The 16,407-nt window shown below is 36.0% G+C and overlaps 1 protein-coding gene across 4 annotated transcripts in view; it reads right to left on the reverse strand.

Annotated features, from left to right (window-relative positions):
* The window catches only part of TPR (translocated promoter region, nuclear basket protein), a 76,695-nt gene that overhangs the window by 12,142 nt on the left and 48,146 nt on the right, over nucleotides 1-16,407 (reverse strand). For 3 of the 4 annotated variants that reach the window (XM_069074428.1, XM_069074429.1, XM_069074431.1), the window contains 8 exons: nucleotides 13,305-13,510; nucleotides 12,577-12,638; nucleotides 11,172-11,380; nucleotides 10,097-10,369; nucleotides 8,333-8,484; nucleotides 6,844-6,924; nucleotides 5,077-5,277; nucleotides 1,027-1,164 (listed from right to left, as the gene is read on the reverse strand). In XM_069074428.1, coding sequence (XP_068930529.1) covers nucleotides 1,027-1,164; nucleotides 5,077-5,277; nucleotides 6,844-6,924; nucleotides 8,333-8,484; nucleotides 10,097-10,369; nucleotides 11,172-11,380; nucleotides 12,577-12,638; nucleotides 13,305-13,510 — 1,322 coding nt within the window. The remainder of the gene's footprint in view (nucleotides 1-1,026; nucleotides 1,165-5,076; nucleotides 5,278-6,843; nucleotides 6,925-8,332; nucleotides 8,485-10,096; nucleotides 10,370-11,171; nucleotides 11,381-12,576; nucleotides 12,639-13,304; nucleotides 13,511-16,407) is intronic. The other variant, XM_069074430.1, reaches the window with a different exon arrangement.

Raw genomic sequence — 16,407 nt, forward strand, 5'->3', positions numbered from 1 at the left:
CCCTGTGAAGTAGGGTTTTATATAGATATTGTTTTTTTAAAGCTCAGGGAGCTTAAACAATTTGCCAACTGGTCCCATAGCTATTATATGCTAGAAACAGGATTCTTAACACAGACCTCTGATTCCAAGTTCAACATTCTTTCCAATATATCATTTCTCCAAGTTTAAACTTCAATTAAAATCTCTAAGTAACTCCCAAAATAATCTTTCATTTAGTCCAAGGCTAAACAATATTACATTAATACTACTTTCATTCACTGAAAATATCAATTCTTCAAGACTTTGAAGAGTTTGTCAACATTCATGAATATTTTTTAGTAAATTAAAAATTTCTGATAGGGGGCGGCTGGGTGGCTCAGTGAATAGAGCACTGGCCCTGGAGTCAGGATGACCTGAGTTTAAGCCCGGCCTCAGACACTTAACACTTTGCTAGCTGTGTGACCTTGGGCAAGTCACTTGACCCCAAATGCCCTGCCCTCTTCCCTCCGAAGAGCAAAACCAAACAAAAACAGTTATATATTTAATAATCATATCTATTTGTCTGAATTGTGATTTCATTTGTGTAGATACTTTTGCATCTCGTGTAGTTTAACTTTTCCACTAGAAAAGATGATTGAATTGCTGCAGCCAAAAAAAAAAAAAAAGCAACTTCCGATGGCCAATTTTTGGGTGATTGGCCTCAGCGAATTTTAAACTAGACTGTTTCAAGAATGATAGAAATTTTTTGTCAGTCCTAGAATTTATGACTTTCCAGGTTGGTAGGAGCTGCCAGAATTTGAGTTTAAGAAGATAACCTCTAGAACATGATGAGGTAGATATGACTAATTTGGAAGATACCAAATTAGTGGATGAAATGAAATACTAAGTTAAAAAGATTCACTGCATTAGGGTGTAGCTGGCAATTTCTGCATTACTGGTAATGATTTACTCAAGACAAAATATAGGATAATACCTTCTCTAAAGCAAAGTCATTTTTAAAAAAGATAAATGTTGGGGAAAAAAAAGCTGGCAAAGAGCATGTTTTACCTCAGCATCATCAGCTTCATAGCCATCATTGCCATCTGCACTCCCAGTGCCTTCATTGCTATCTTCACCTTCATCTCCCATTCCTGTGTCTTCATCATCCTCATCCTCATCCTCCTCCTCATCATCTTCCTCATAATCCTATAAAAAGTCCCAAATTGCAAATAAAAATGTCTAGACAAGTCAACTGAGATGACTATCTTAACAGCCAGTAATTCAAAAGAACAGGTGCTGATCAGAAGAAATGAGGCACTGAAATGGCAGTATAATAGCAAGTTCAACTACAACATACTTGGGTTAAGTTGTAGAAATTGCAATGATATTTAGAGTTAATGCTCAAAATGAAATTGATACCTTTTAAGTCATACTATTTATGAGAAGTATCCTGGGAATAACAAATGCTTAAGATTTGGTCTGTGTAACAAAACTAGACAGCAACTAACAGATCCAAATCAAGACCTCCCCACCACCCACAAATACTCAGGTACTCCATTTTTGTGTACAGCAAATAAGTAATACCCTTTGTAACTGACTAGCTTTTTAAAAGAAGTTTATATTAACATCTATAAAGAGTGAAAAATGGTTGGGGGGGAGGGGGCAGGAAGATCCAAAATGGCAGAGTAAAAACAGGAACTCCATGTGGCTCCTGTTCCAAACACCTCTAATATCTATAAAATATGACTCTAAACAAATTTTAGAGCTACAGAACCCACAAAGTGACAGAAACAAATCTCCCACTGAAGGAAGCCTGGCAGGCCGACAGGATGGGTCTATCACACCAAGCAGGGAGTGCAGTCCCATGTGAACTGCCTGCGACCAGACCCAGGGTGGCCCCAAACCACAGTCCAGACCAGCCAGAGCAGACTTCAGGAGAGTGAATCACCAGCAGCTGTGGCAGTTTCCAGACTTCTCAACCCATAAACACCCAAGAGAAAGTAAAAGGTCAGTGGGGAACTGTTGGAACAGGGTGAAGAAGGAGCACGGTTCAGCCTCTGCCTCCAGGGCGAGAAGTGCAGGAGGCACAGCGGCTACAGCTACTGCTGTGTGGCTGCCTCCAGAGCTCCTGGCCTGCAGATCATAGGGGGATCAAGCGACCATTCAGAGGGTGATCTCTCTTGCTTGGATCTGGATCGCGGTCTTAGGTGGCGGTCCTGGGGTGTGTGGCCAGTGTGCCAGAGCTTGGGGTGTCTATAGAAAGGGAGCCTTCCTCATACTTCTGACAACATCTGCGAAAACCCCAGCAATTTGAGACATAGCTCTCTCCACTCTGGAAGCAGAATTCTACCATGGCAAAGAGCTCAAAAGTCAAGTAATTGGCTGGCAAGATGAGCAAGCACAATCATACCATAGAATCCTTTTTTGGAGACAAAAAGGATCAAAACATGGAGCCAGAAGTCAATGAAGTCAACACTCCTGTATCAAAAGCTTCCAAGAAAAATATGATCTGGTTACAGGCCGTGGAGGAGCTCAAGAAGGATTTTGAAAATCAAGTAAGAGAAGTGAAGGAAAAATTGGAAAGAGAAATGAGAATGATGCAAGAAAATCATGAAAAGCGAGTCAATAGCCTGCTAAAGGAGACCCCCCAAAATACTGAAGAAAATAACATCTTAAAATATAGACTAATTTGGGGGCAGCTAGGTGGTACAGTGAATAGAGCACTGGCCCTGGAGTCCGGAGGACCCAAGTTCAAATCTGGCCTCAGACAGTTAACACAAAAACTAGCCATGTGACCTTGGGCAAGTCACTTAACCCCAATTGCCCTACCTTTCCCCCTCCAAAAAAGCCAAAAAAAAAAAAAATAGACTAACTCAAACAGCAAAAGAGACCCAAAAAGCCAACGAGAAGAAGAATGCCTTAAAAAGTCAAACTGCCCATATGGAAAAGGAATTTCAAAAACTCACTGAAGAGACTAATTCCTTCAAAATTAGATTAGAGCAAATGTAAGCTAATGACTTTACGAGAACTCAAGATACTATAAAATGACCCAGACAAAATGAAAAAATAGAAGGCAATGCAAAATATCTCAATGGAAAAACCACTGACTTGGAAATAGATCCAGGAGAGATCATTTAAAAATTATTGGACTACCTGAAAGGCATGATCAAAAAAAGGAGCCTAGAAATCACCCTTCAAGAAATTCTCAAGGAAAACTGCCCTGATGTTTTAGAACCAGAGGGCAAAATAGAAATTCAAAGAATTCACCAACTGCCTCTTGAAAAAGATCCCAAAAAGAAAACTCCTAGGAATATCATAGCCAAATTCCAGAGTTCCCAGGTTAAGGAGAAAATATTACAAGCTCCCAGGAAAAAACAATTTGAGGGATCGAAGGGCTTGGAATATGATATTCTGGAGGTCAAAGGAGCTAGGATTAAAACCAAGAATCACCTACCCAACAAAACTGAGCATCGTGTTTCAGGGGAAAATATGGTCATTCAATGGAATAGAGGACTTTCAAGTATTCTTGATGAAAAAACCAGAGCTGAACAGAAAATCTGACTTTCAAATATAAGAAGAGAAGCATGAGAAGGTAAACAGGAAAAAGAAATCATAAGCAACTTATTAAAGTTGAACTATTTACATTCCTACATGAAAAAACTATAATTATAAGTCATGAGACTTTTCTCAGTATAAGGATAGTTGAAGGGAATATATATATATATATATATACACACACACACACACATACACACACACATATATATATGTGTATGTACAGGAGGGTGTATGTGTGTATAAATACATATGTGAGTATGTGTATATGTGTACATGTATACAAAGACAGACGGCACAGGATCAGTTGAATAGGAAAGGATATTTAAAAAATAAAATTAAGAAGTGAGAGGAATATAATGAGAGAAGGAGAAAAGGAGAGATAGAATAGGGCAAATTATCTCATACAAAAGAGGCAAGAGAAAACTGTTACAATGGAGGGGATAAGCAGGAAGGTGAAAGGAAATGGGTGAACCTTACTCTCATTGAATTTGGCTTAAGGAGGGAATAATAACATACACACTCATTTGGGTATCTTACACCCTCTAAAGGAAAGCACGGGGGAAGGGGATAAGAGGGAGGATGATAAAAGGGAGGGCAGATTGGGGGAGAGGGTAGTTAGAAGCACATACATTTGAAAAGGGACAGAGTCAAAGTAGAAAATAGAATAAGTAGGGGGTGGGACAGGATGGAGGGAAATATAGTTAGTCTTTCACAATATAACTATTATGGAAACATTTTGCTTAACTACACATGTACAACCTATATTGAATTGCTTATCTTCCTAGTGGGGGTGGGTGAGGAGGGAAGAAGGGAAAGAATCTGGAAATCAAAGTTTTAAAAACAAATGTTAAAAAAAATTTAAAAAATTGTTTTTTTACATGCAGCTGGGAAATAAGATATACAGGCACTGGGGTATAGAAATCCATCTTGCCCTACTAGAAAGTTAGAGGGTATATGGGTGAGGATGTAAGAGAGAGCAGATTGGGGGAAGGGGTATTCAGTATGCTTGCTAATAACTATCTTGGGGTGGGGGGCAGGGAAAAGATGAGGGGAAATTTTTAACTCAAAATCTTATGGAAATGAATGTTGAAAACTAAAAATAAATTTGAAATAAATCTACATAAAATTAAAATAAAAAAGAAAAATAACAAAATCTGATAAAGGAATAATGCCAGACTAGTATTAATGCCAGATGTGGTAAATATTGTATAGTCTATGTATTTTTACTAATAAATTACTGCTTTTGTCATTGGGGTGCCTCTAGTTCAGTAACTGCAAAAGTTTGCCAGTTGCATCCTCACCAAAATTTGTCTCTAAGTAGCAGACTGGAGCTCCCCTGCTACTTCTAAGAGACAGTAAGAAAGGCTTTAAAAAAATAAACTTCCTCATCCTAAGAAGCCACACAGAATCCTTCTCTCCTCCTACAAGAGAGCCTAGTAAGGTACCACTTATGAAATGAGTGATTTCTAATACATTGTGTTGTTAGAGGTATGAAAATGAGAATTTATACTATATCATCAAGACCAAAAACGGTCTGTGATTATCAGCCGCCACAGTTACCTCTTGTTCACCATCATTTTCATCATCAGCATCATCTTCATCATCACTGTCAATCACAATGACATCATCTCCTTTGGACTGGGCATCCTGACAAGAGGTTGAAGTCTGCTGATCTGACTGTAGGGGTCCAAGTTCAATCTGAAGGGACTGAGAGGTTTCTTCACTGTCCTCCATAGGAGTATAATCTCCCTGAGTGACACCCTTAAGAAACAAATAAGTAAGATGAAATAAAGAGTAATTTTTGGGCCACACTTTGCCAAAAGAAGTACAATAGCATTTAAATTTTAAAAATGTGTATCTTTCAAATGTCCTGAGTTATTTAATAGATACATCTCTCAAAATAAGCACAGATACATACATACATACATACATATATCCATCTATCTATCCATATATATAGATATATAGATAGATATAGATACATACAGACATCTCTTTCTCTCTAGGCTTATATTTACCATGAAGGAAATCAAAATACTTTAATGACTTTCCTAAAACTCCGTATCATATCGCTAACAGAACATTAAAACTGAAATGCTTAATAAGACTTTTTATCCATTAAATAGTAGCAATTAAGAAAAAAATTTGTAATCACTTTTTTCATCTTGTTAAGGGTTTTTTAAGAAATCTATTCTCTGGCATGGCATATACTATAGTAGCTGCTACAATGTACCATTAACTAGCACCATCCAAGAAAAGTAATGTTCATCACCATGGAAAAAATTAAAAAAAATAAAAAACAATTAAAATGTGTTTCTCCCCAAATTCTGACACAGTCATTAAAAAAAACCAAACCAATTCTCTGATCCATCGGTTTAGCTGAAAGTCATTATGCTGGAAATAGAATTATTTACTAATAGTAGATATTATATGAAAAGTTGAAGGACAGATCAAAATGCCTTTGTGAATTCTTCAAAACCAATAGCAGATTTTGCTATGCCTAAGAAAAAACATTTTCATCATAGGTATAAAATGTGACATAATAGAAATTCACATATTACCAATTATTTTTATTTCTTTTAGTTCCAACACTATCTTAAACACAGTGGTTAAAGAGATATTCTTCACTATCTTTGCATTTAAAAGTTTAACTTACTGTACATACTAAAAGAAAAATAGAGCTAGCAATTGCATCTCCTACTTCAAAGACAGCTAAATGAAGCAATAAATTTATCTGGGCCACAAATTTAGTTAGTAATTAATGGGGGGGGGGGGGAGGGGGTGGCCAGGTGGCTCAGCGAGTAAGAGCACCAGCTCCAGTGTTGGGATGACCTGGAGATTGAATCCCGGGCTCAGACACTCAGCACCACACCCAGAAATAACTGGTCGTGTAACCTTGAGCAAGTTACTTAACCCTGATTGCTTAAAAAAAAAAAAATTTAATGTGGGAACATATCACTTAAAAAAAAATATCATAGTTTCCCTAACAAATAGAAAAGCTTCACAAATCTTTTTGAACAACTATGCTTTTTCTGAAAGCAAAACAATCAATAAGGCAAAGTAAGAGTAGGGCCATATGACTTCAGTTAACCTGATGCTGAATCCAAAATCCTAGATAACAAGCTTTTACTTCATCAGTTGCTTGCTGATAAAATAAAATTGATCTAATACTGGGAATAATTTTTGGCACAAATTTATTTATCAAATGAAAAGGAAAATCGTAAGCAAGGAATTTAAAAATTTCCCAGATGTTCACATTTGTAAAAGCAAAACTGATTCAAAATCATTTGTTACCTTATTACTTAAATTCATTTGTGCTTCACTTACTTCTCCAATAGAATCTTGTGAATCCTGATTTACAAGGGGCTCAACCTCCCCATCAGTACTCTCTTCTGCTGTAACTTCGTCCTGAATCATCACATATATAAAATGAAAGTTAATGTTTTGCCTATGTTAACTCCTTAGGTATTTGATGAAGATGAAGGTGTTAAGGGTCTTAAAATCTAATAACACATATTTAAGCAATATACCACTACACTAAAACTATCAAATAAAATCAGAAAAACTGATTCTGATAAAAGGAAGATTTTTAATTCAGATTTAAAAGGTCAAACATCTAAACTGTCATTAGTAACAATATCATTAGTAATCTAGAGAAAACATGTGGCATTATGGTGACTATAGAATTATAAGTAAACCTAAAGAGGAATACTTTATCTCTTTATATCCTATACTCCAGGTTTCTAACCTTTTTTCACGCCAAGGATCCCTTCGGCAGTTTGGTGAAGCCTGTGGACCTTGCATGTTTTTAAATGTATAAAATAAAATATGTATATACATAAAGGAAACCAATAAATACAAATACAAGGGGGGAGGCTAGGTGGCACAGTGAATAGAGTACTGGGCATGGAGTCAGGAGGACCTGAGTTCAAATCCAGCCTCAGACACTTAACACAAAAACTAGCCATGTGACTTTGGGCAAGTCACTTAACCCCCAATTGCCCTCCAAAAAGCAACAAAACTAAACAAAACCAAAAAAACAAACTACAAATAAAAAAAAAAAATCATACCTCCTCTTCTCCCCTTCCTGTTCTCAAACTACCTACTGACTTTTTAGGCTTCATTATAAAATGTCCCATATTTGCTATATAAATGTACGTTCTTTTATACACACTTATTTTTTAAAGAGGCATTTAGAGTAAACAATATTATCATTTTTCTTTGGTGTATACAAATTAAAGCTTATTGTTAGTATGTTGATGGCACAAAGAAAACATCATTGGAAAAAATTTAGAAGTTTTGCGTGTGTGAAGCTAAAGTAATTTCATTATATTTATCCTCTTTTTTTTTTTTTTAAAGCAATCAGGGTTAAGTAACTTGCTCAAGGTTACACGGCCAGTTATTTCTGGGTGTGGTGCTAAGTATCCGAGCCTGGATTTGATCCAGGTCATCCCAACACTGGAGCCAGTGCTCTTACTCGCTGAGCCACCTGGCTGCCCCTTATATTTATACTCTTAAGGCAGTTCATTATATCAGGAAAAATAAACGTTCAAGTCCATTTCACTATTCTACGGCACATTCCAAATTTCTTTACTGTATTAGCTCTTTTCTGTTTGTAATGCATATGGTTTACAATTATTGAGTTTTAGCTCAGGGGATATTCTTTATGCAGAGATTTTTTCTTGTCATTTACTCTATTTCTAAATCTATAACATTTAAATCAAAATTAAATTGTGTCAATGAACTCAAATCAGGTATTCACTCCTAACAGACAAAAATATCAGCAAACATTAGAACACATGATTTTGTTACATACCTCAGGTCCCACAGGGCATGGCATACTTTTCAATTTCTTTGGGAGAGGCATATCTATTGTTTCATCAGAGACTTGCTCTGATGTCTCTATGGTGCTATCATCTTCCTCTTCACGTGCACGTTTAGGCAAAGATGAACTTGGAGTGGCTGAAACTTTGAAATCAAACCACTATTTTAAAAATCATAACCACAAACAGTGCTTAAAAACAGAACATATGCAATTCCCCGCCCCCCCCCCCCCAATGACTTTTGTTCCTTGACTAAATCACTTGGCATTCATAGCACTGGACTCCATCATGCTCTCATGAAAATTTGTCATTAGGAACCTCATCAACCTGCCAGATTGCATCAGCATTGGTATTTTCATTTTATCAGTACCCTTCAGCACCTTCTGTCTTTCTGACTGGAGGGCAGAACAAAGAACACTTCCCCAAACCTCCACTTAAAGAGGACTCCTAGGCATCCATCTCTTCATTTCCTTCCAGCTTGTACTCCATGGACTGGACTCCAATATACTCCTCCCTGCCCCTATCCCCTTTCTATCCCCATTAGATTCCGAGTTCCTTGAATACAGGGACTGGATTTTTCATATTTGTATCTCTAGTACTTAGCACAATGCCTGGCACATAGAAGGTGTTTAACAAATAGTTGCTGACTAAGACACAGTAAAGTTTTTTTTTTAATTTATAGTTTAAATGTTTTATATGCCATTAACAAAGACCTAAGACTAGAAAATTCCATTTACAAAATTCCATTGCAAGATTTTTGTTGGCTGTCCACATGATAGAATTATATATTATTATAGCACTGATAAAATCTGTAGGTAACAGTCAACCAAATATTAGTCACACATGTGATTCATCAGTCATAGTTTGGTCTATATGTCTAGCATTTGTAATTTATAAAGTGTTAAGATGAATTTTTATTATATATGGATGAGAGCTTACTTTGGGTTATGAAATCTACCCTTCCATGGATTACATTTATACCATAAATATTTGGAAAGAATTGGCCCTTTGATCTGGTCATGAATTTAAAAAAAAATAGTATTCAGGTCTTGAAATTAAGGCAGCTAGGTAGCACTGTGGATGAACTTGGAGACAGGCAGACTCTAGTTCCAACTTTTTTGGACATTTGCTAGATGTGTGAACCTGGACATATTACTTAACCTCTCTCAGCCTTAGTTTCCTTATCTGTAAAATGGTGGTAATATTAGTGCCTACTCCTTCCAGGGATTGTTGTGAGGATAAAATAATATTTATCCACAAACCTGAGAGTGTGCATAAATGATATTATTGTTATTGTTAATATGAAGGCAGAAATGATGATTTGATGACTGATTGTGTATCAGACTTCATACATAGTGAGGTCCAAAATGGCATCATTACACGATCTTCAGGATCTGAGGCATTAAATCAGTAGCAAAGATTTTTATGAATTTGTTTAATAGTACCGAGTTCTACGCGTGATCTAAAAACCATGAAATATTCTCACAAACTAACTAAATTTTAAGAAATACATTCAATATGCCTCAAATAAAAAAACCCCCAAACCAAAACCTGGAAGTGCCTAAGTTCCCAAACATAAAATAAAAATTTCTGACAAGGAAGGTTTTATTCAGATGCGAATGGATGAAATCCAAAAATTCAATGAAGACTTTAAAATGTTAATAATCTAGGGAAATCATCTTTATTATCCCAGAAGGGGGGAAAATGTTTCCTGCTACATTACCAAGTACAACTTTTATTTAGAAAATTAAACTTACCTGTACCAAATACAGCTGTTGAAGTGGTAGGTCTTTCAATTGATGAACTTTGTACAACTTCTATTATGTTGGTGGATAGTTCTTGGCTAGCAGGCTCAATCTGAGAATGACTTTGTTGAGTGGGCTGCACGAAGGCTGTAGCCTGTGTTGGTTGCTGAACAGTTAAAATGGGCTGAGAGATAGTGGGCTGGACGTTAGGACTGGTAGAACGAACAGACCCACTTGCACTTCCAAAAACTGGAACATGATCCACAGGTCCTTCTGACTGCATAGCTGAAAGAGAAAAAATTAAAGTTTAATTTAAAAAAACAAATCCAAAACCAAAACCAAATAAGCAGCTAGCTTCTACTGTTCAGACCTTTCCAAATGCTGATTTTAAATTTTTTAGGAAGGCATGGCAAATAAGATGCTATAAGTAATAAATGATAGTATAGGAACTATACCTTTCATCTATTTTCCATAGTGTACCAGCAATACATGATGTGTAGTTAAATGTTTCTTTGCTAATATGAATAAACACAACCCTAACTTCAACAAGTTGACATTCCATGCAATAACAACTGACATTTGTATAGTGCTTTACAATAAAATACTTCCTTATAATAACACAGCAAGAGAGAGAGCGCAAATGTATAACCCTCATTTTAAAGAGATTTTGACATGTTATGAGCTTGTTTGAGGATATACTATAGTGAAGCCTGGGTCTCAAATCCAGTGTTTCTGATTCTAAGCATACTGTTTCTTCCACTTTAACATGCTACTCCTCAACAGGAATAAAAATGGAAATTAATTTAATTTGTCCAAGATATTAGAGGTATGAAAACAATATAGTACACTGCTACAATGTGTTAAAAATTTCTTCCATTTTCTCTTTAAAACTTTAAGGATTTAGTTTGCTTTACTTAAAAAAACAAAACACAACCCTCTTTTACCATTACTGATATCTTAGGTGCAGTGAGAAGTTGTTCCCTCCAATTATGTAACCACTATCAAGGTGAACCAGTTAGTGGAGATAATATAGAAACAAGAACACAACCCACTAAGTACTGAATAATTTACCTGCTGATCTACTTACCCTCTTGAGATTCCACCTGTGTTGTGGGCATCACTGTAGCTGTTGGAGTAGTGGTTGGATTTGTGACTGTTGCAGGTGTAACCATTGGTCGGATACTAGCTCTAGGTGTCGACTTATTCCCAGCTATGGCAGCAGCTGTCACTTTGCTTGGAGTAGACACAACAGGAGTTGGCTTGATATTGGCTGTTGGTGGGTCTGATGTACTAGCACTAAAGATAACAGATATTTTTATTTTGATAAATAAATTTAAAAATCTGAAGTTTTTTTTATTTCATACATAACACTGAGGAATATGTAGCACAATTTTTAACGATATTTAAAAATAATGGTATTATGCAGATTTTCTAGAATGAAAATTAGGTTCTCATTAAGTTATATAAAACCAAGCACCCTAAAAAAAGAACCTCTTCAGTGCTAATTGGTTTTAATCCTCAATGTTATGAATATCCTTTTCTAAGGAAAGATATTTTAAGGAAAAAAATGAAAAGAATCTTAGTTGGCAAATTTTTCATGTGACAGAAAAAAGTACAAGAATCACAGTCCATATGAAATTAGTGGAAATGGAAAATTTGAGACCTTATGTAAGGTCTACATATTAGATCTACAAAAAGCAGAATGCAAACGGGCCTCCTGAAATAAGAGCTAAGAAATTTCAACCTCCTTTCATTGTTATTCAGTTATCATCATTTCCAAGACTGGAAATGGGAAGATGGAAGAGAGTAAGCAGGAGAATTTCAAAACTCATTTAAGAATTATTTTTTAAAATACAGTTCAGTTGTGATCCTTTACAAGTTTTAAATGAAAGGGGCAAAGGACACCTAGGTGGCCCAATGGAAAGAGCACTGGCTGAGGAATTAGGAGAACTTGAGCTAACATTTGGCCTCAGACATTTACTAGCTGTGAGACCCTGGGCAAGTCATTTAACTACAATTTGTCCTCCTCCCCACCAAAAAAGGGGCACAAATTAAAAATTTCCACTTAACCATTCATACAACCCCACCCCCCCAAACCCAAACCAAAACAAAAAAAAAAAAAAAGTCAGGAAATTTCCCTGATTGTTCCAGAATTTTGAACAAACATCTGTAATAATGAGACCACACAGTAAGGGTACAGTTGTTTTTTTCTTGCTAGCTATTGTCACCTATTTTTTTTAAAGATGAGTAGCAGCCCATCTTTGTTGGAAAGAAGATAAGAAAATACAAGCTATTAGATGAGCTAGTAGGGAAACCTCAATGCCCAAAAGAGTCTCTTCCTAATGCAAGAAGGATACAATGAACAATGAAAAAGCAAGAACTTGGGACACAATTAGGATCACTCTTTCTGAAACTACTTATAGATTTCCCAGCAATGGAGAAGTCTCCTATATTATGAGAGCAACTTAAATACAGTAGAAAAATAAACTCACATTCCTCTTTCACCTGAAGCTGGAGTTGTTTTAAGTGTGATCTGTCTTTGTTGTTCAGGGACCTATTAAAATACAAGTTGGTGTAGATGAATAGTAGTCCCTCTAAAATACCCAAACCAAAATAAAATAAAAAACAGCACTAGTACCCAAATCTTAAGAAACTACTACTGGTAATCTTTAAGAACAGTTACAAACAAAAGTTCAAAGCCATTCATTCACAGAGTAAAAATAAATAAGATAAGAAAATAAAAATTATGGAGACCGTCAATAAAATCTTTTAAGATAAAAAAAAAAACCTCAAATTATTCAACAAGTTTGTTAAAGTCCTGTAATGTGCAATGTACTGCACTAGGGGAACACAAATTTCTCATAATAACTTGTTATACAGGAGGATATATGACACATACAGAAAAATACAGATGAGAAATATAACAAATAATAGCTCATAGTGAAACAGCACTTTATTGTTTACATATGACTCTGACAAGAAGCCTGTGAGACAGGTAATCCTAAGTATTATTAACTCTATTTAAAGGATAGAGAAACTGAAACACAGAGGGCTTAAGGAATCTACCCATGGTCACAGATAGTAAATAATGGTGCTAGAACCAAAATCTAGGTCTTACACCTGAATATAGTCCCATTCCCACTATACTATGACACAAAAAAGAGGAATAAAAGAGTGCTATAAAAGTAAATGTAAAAAAAGCAACTGAATTACCAACTACCTTGCTAGTGGTTTCCTGAGGCTCATCTCTTTGCTCGAGATGTCTTTCTTGTTGTTCCCTCAGTTCCCGTTCTAAGCGGCTAATTCGACCTTCATACTGTGATTTAAGAGCAGTCATACGCACATCCAACTCATCCTTCTGTTGATCTAATGCACCATTTCTTTGTTTAAGCTCTTCATTTTCTTTAGTTAGCTGATCTTTGACACCTACACAAGTAACACCATATGTTTTAACTTTTGTAACCAAAAGGGTAGAAATGAAGAGTATTAATATGATTGGCAGAATTCAGTTCCTTCAAGATTCAACTCAAGACCCAATTTTTGTAGGCCTTTTGTACACTTTTGCCAAGTTACTCATTAAATTTAGGGATATCTTTTTTCTAAACGAATCTCATCTATCTTCTTCTATTTGTCTCTATAGTCAATCATTTTATACTAACCTATATTTCTTTGAAATCAGTAGACAAATACATATTAGGATGCTACTCTTCAATTCTAATATATAAAATGCAAAGGACCTATGTCTTCAGCATGGGAAACTCAGGCTGGGAGAATGAAGTCTGTCATCTAGCTATATTTTGTGGATAAATCTTAGGAAGTTGTGTGAGGCACCCAGATCTAACTGACTTACTCAGGGTCACAAAGCTAAAATGTGACAGAGGCTGGATTTGAACTAAAGTATTTGTGACTCTAAGCCCAGCACTCTATCCACTGTCATGCTGACTCTTTAATACACACATACCCAAGGATAAAAGTATCTAAGTCGTCAGGGAGAGCTGAAACAACAAAAACTATGGAGACAAATATTAAATTTCCATATTTATGTATTAGGAAGTTAGGTGGTACAGTGGATAAAGCAGTGGTATGTAGTCAAAAAGACCCGAGTTTGAATCTGGCTTCAGATACTTAATAACTTCGGAAGACTGAGCAAGTCATTTTACATGTCTACCTTGGTTTCTTCACCTACAAAATGGGGATAATAGCACCTACCCTACCAGAGTTGTTGTGAACATTAAATGAGATAATTTGCAAAGCCCTATTATTACTATTAGACAAAAACTGAAATCCCATTCATAAGCCAAAAAACTCCAGTTTCCAATGAACCTATCTCTCATGACCTATTGTATTTGAAAAGTATCTCTCAATATTCTTGGGGAGAAGATGGAGGAAAGTGGGACAGATAACACAATTAGATGGATTCATAATTGCGGAAAGAGCACTGACTCTGGAGTCAGATAACCTAGGCTCAAATTTTATTCTTCTACTGCCTTTAACTTGGCATTTTAACCTTACGGGACCCTATTTTCTCTTCAAAAAATGAGAGGATTGGCCTCAGTGACCAGAGGGCTCTTCCAGTTCTATTTTTTTGCTATTAGCAGCCAGGATGCAAAGAACAGTTATTAATGGTTTAATGACAACTTGACAGAAGGTCTCCAAGGGAGAACCCATTTGTGTTTGGCCCTGTGCTATTTAAGATTTTTATCAATGCCCTTGATAAAGCCATAGAAGGTACAATCATCAAATCTGTAGATGGCACAAAGCTTGGAGGAACAGTTAACATACCAGATGACAGTCATGACACAAAAAGTTCAAGGAGTCTAAAGCACTGGGAAGAATCTAAAATATGCAATTCAAGAGGGATTAATGGGCAGTCTTACACTTTGATTAAAAAAATAAAGCAACTTTACAAGTACCAAAAAAAAAAAGCAGGCCTAGTTAGTTAGATAGCAATTTTTCAGAAAAAGTTCTGGAGGTTTTAGTGGACTGCTAACTCACCAAGTCACCAGAGTAACATAGCAGGCAAAAAAGTGAATTCCATCTTGGGCTGTATTGAGAGTCATAATTTTCAGATAGAAAGAAACTGTTAAGCTGAAGAGCACCCAAAGGATGGTAAACAGAACAGTAAAGGGTCTTGAGTCCACATCTTATAAAGATCAATTGATGGAACTGGTGTCACTTAATCTGTAGAAGATCTGAGGGGACATGGTTGCTATCCTCAAGCACTATCATGTGGAAGAGTTATGTTATAGTGGAGATTTCTTTCAAGTATGGTTTCCATTATATAGCTGATAAGAACCCTTCCAACCCTCAAATTCTGTCATCTATCCTTTATTATAAATACCTATAACTAACATTTACAAACCCACTTAGGATATACTGCTTAGAAAGAAAATATACCTCCCCCCTTTGCATCTCCCCACCAATCCAACCAAAAACCAAGCTATATTTTACAACTGGAAATGGAAGATTCTTTGGAAAAAGGGTGGAAAGAAACCCTTGAACAAGAGAAGCTGGTTCATGTCTCAGAACAACATCAAAGATACAACCAAGTTAGTAATAGAGGGGAACAATCTCACAAACCCTGTATCAGTTTACTGATCAGTAGCATAAGTATTTGTTAGTAACGACATAATACAAATTAGTTAGGATAAGTAAAAAGTAATGTTATGCTGATCAAATCCTGTTATGCTCCATTCCCCCCCCCTCTCTCATCTACCTTGATTTTGATATAACAGAATTTTAGAATACAAGAGTTGACTGGCAATCATTATAATAGAATCTGGCTCTCCCTAGGCTTGGCAGGTACTGATTTTGATGGGTTAAAGGGTACCCTTTCCCTTATGAGTTAAGAGAAAACAAGGACATATGTCTTGTGCTAGTTACCTCACTTCAATATTAGTCATAAGATTTGATGCTGGTAGGATAGAAAAGTATTGCTAACCCCCTAGTATTAGCTGTGGTAGCTATAAGCTGTATAGCAGTATAGGATGATCAACATCAAATGCATGGAAAAAGCATTTTGTAAAGAGTGAGGTTAAGATATAAATTTAAATTCTTATCATCCCCTGGCCAACATTACCTTCAAAAGTGATGAATCAGGGAACCAGTTTTATCATTGAAAAATCTAAATTTTTCTAAGTCCAAATCTTCAGGAATTAATACAACTTCTTATCAATTGAACAACATTTATTCAACAAGTGCTTTGTGTGAAGCATTATCAATTCTGTACATGTGACATTCTTATTAAGTTTTTATCAAGGTGAAAATCACTTTATCTTCTACTTCCTGATCTTCAAACACCACTCCAAATACTTAAGCTGAAT

This window comes from Petaurus breviceps, unplaced genomic scaffold, assembly GCF_028583685.1.
Source record: "Petaurus breviceps papuanus isolate PSGF00001 unplaced genomic scaffold, PetGlider_PUasm1.0 90895, whole genome shotgun sequence".
Classification (NCBI taxonomy): Eukaryota; Metazoa; Chordata; class Mammalia; order Diprotodontia; family Petauridae; genus Petaurus; species Petaurus breviceps.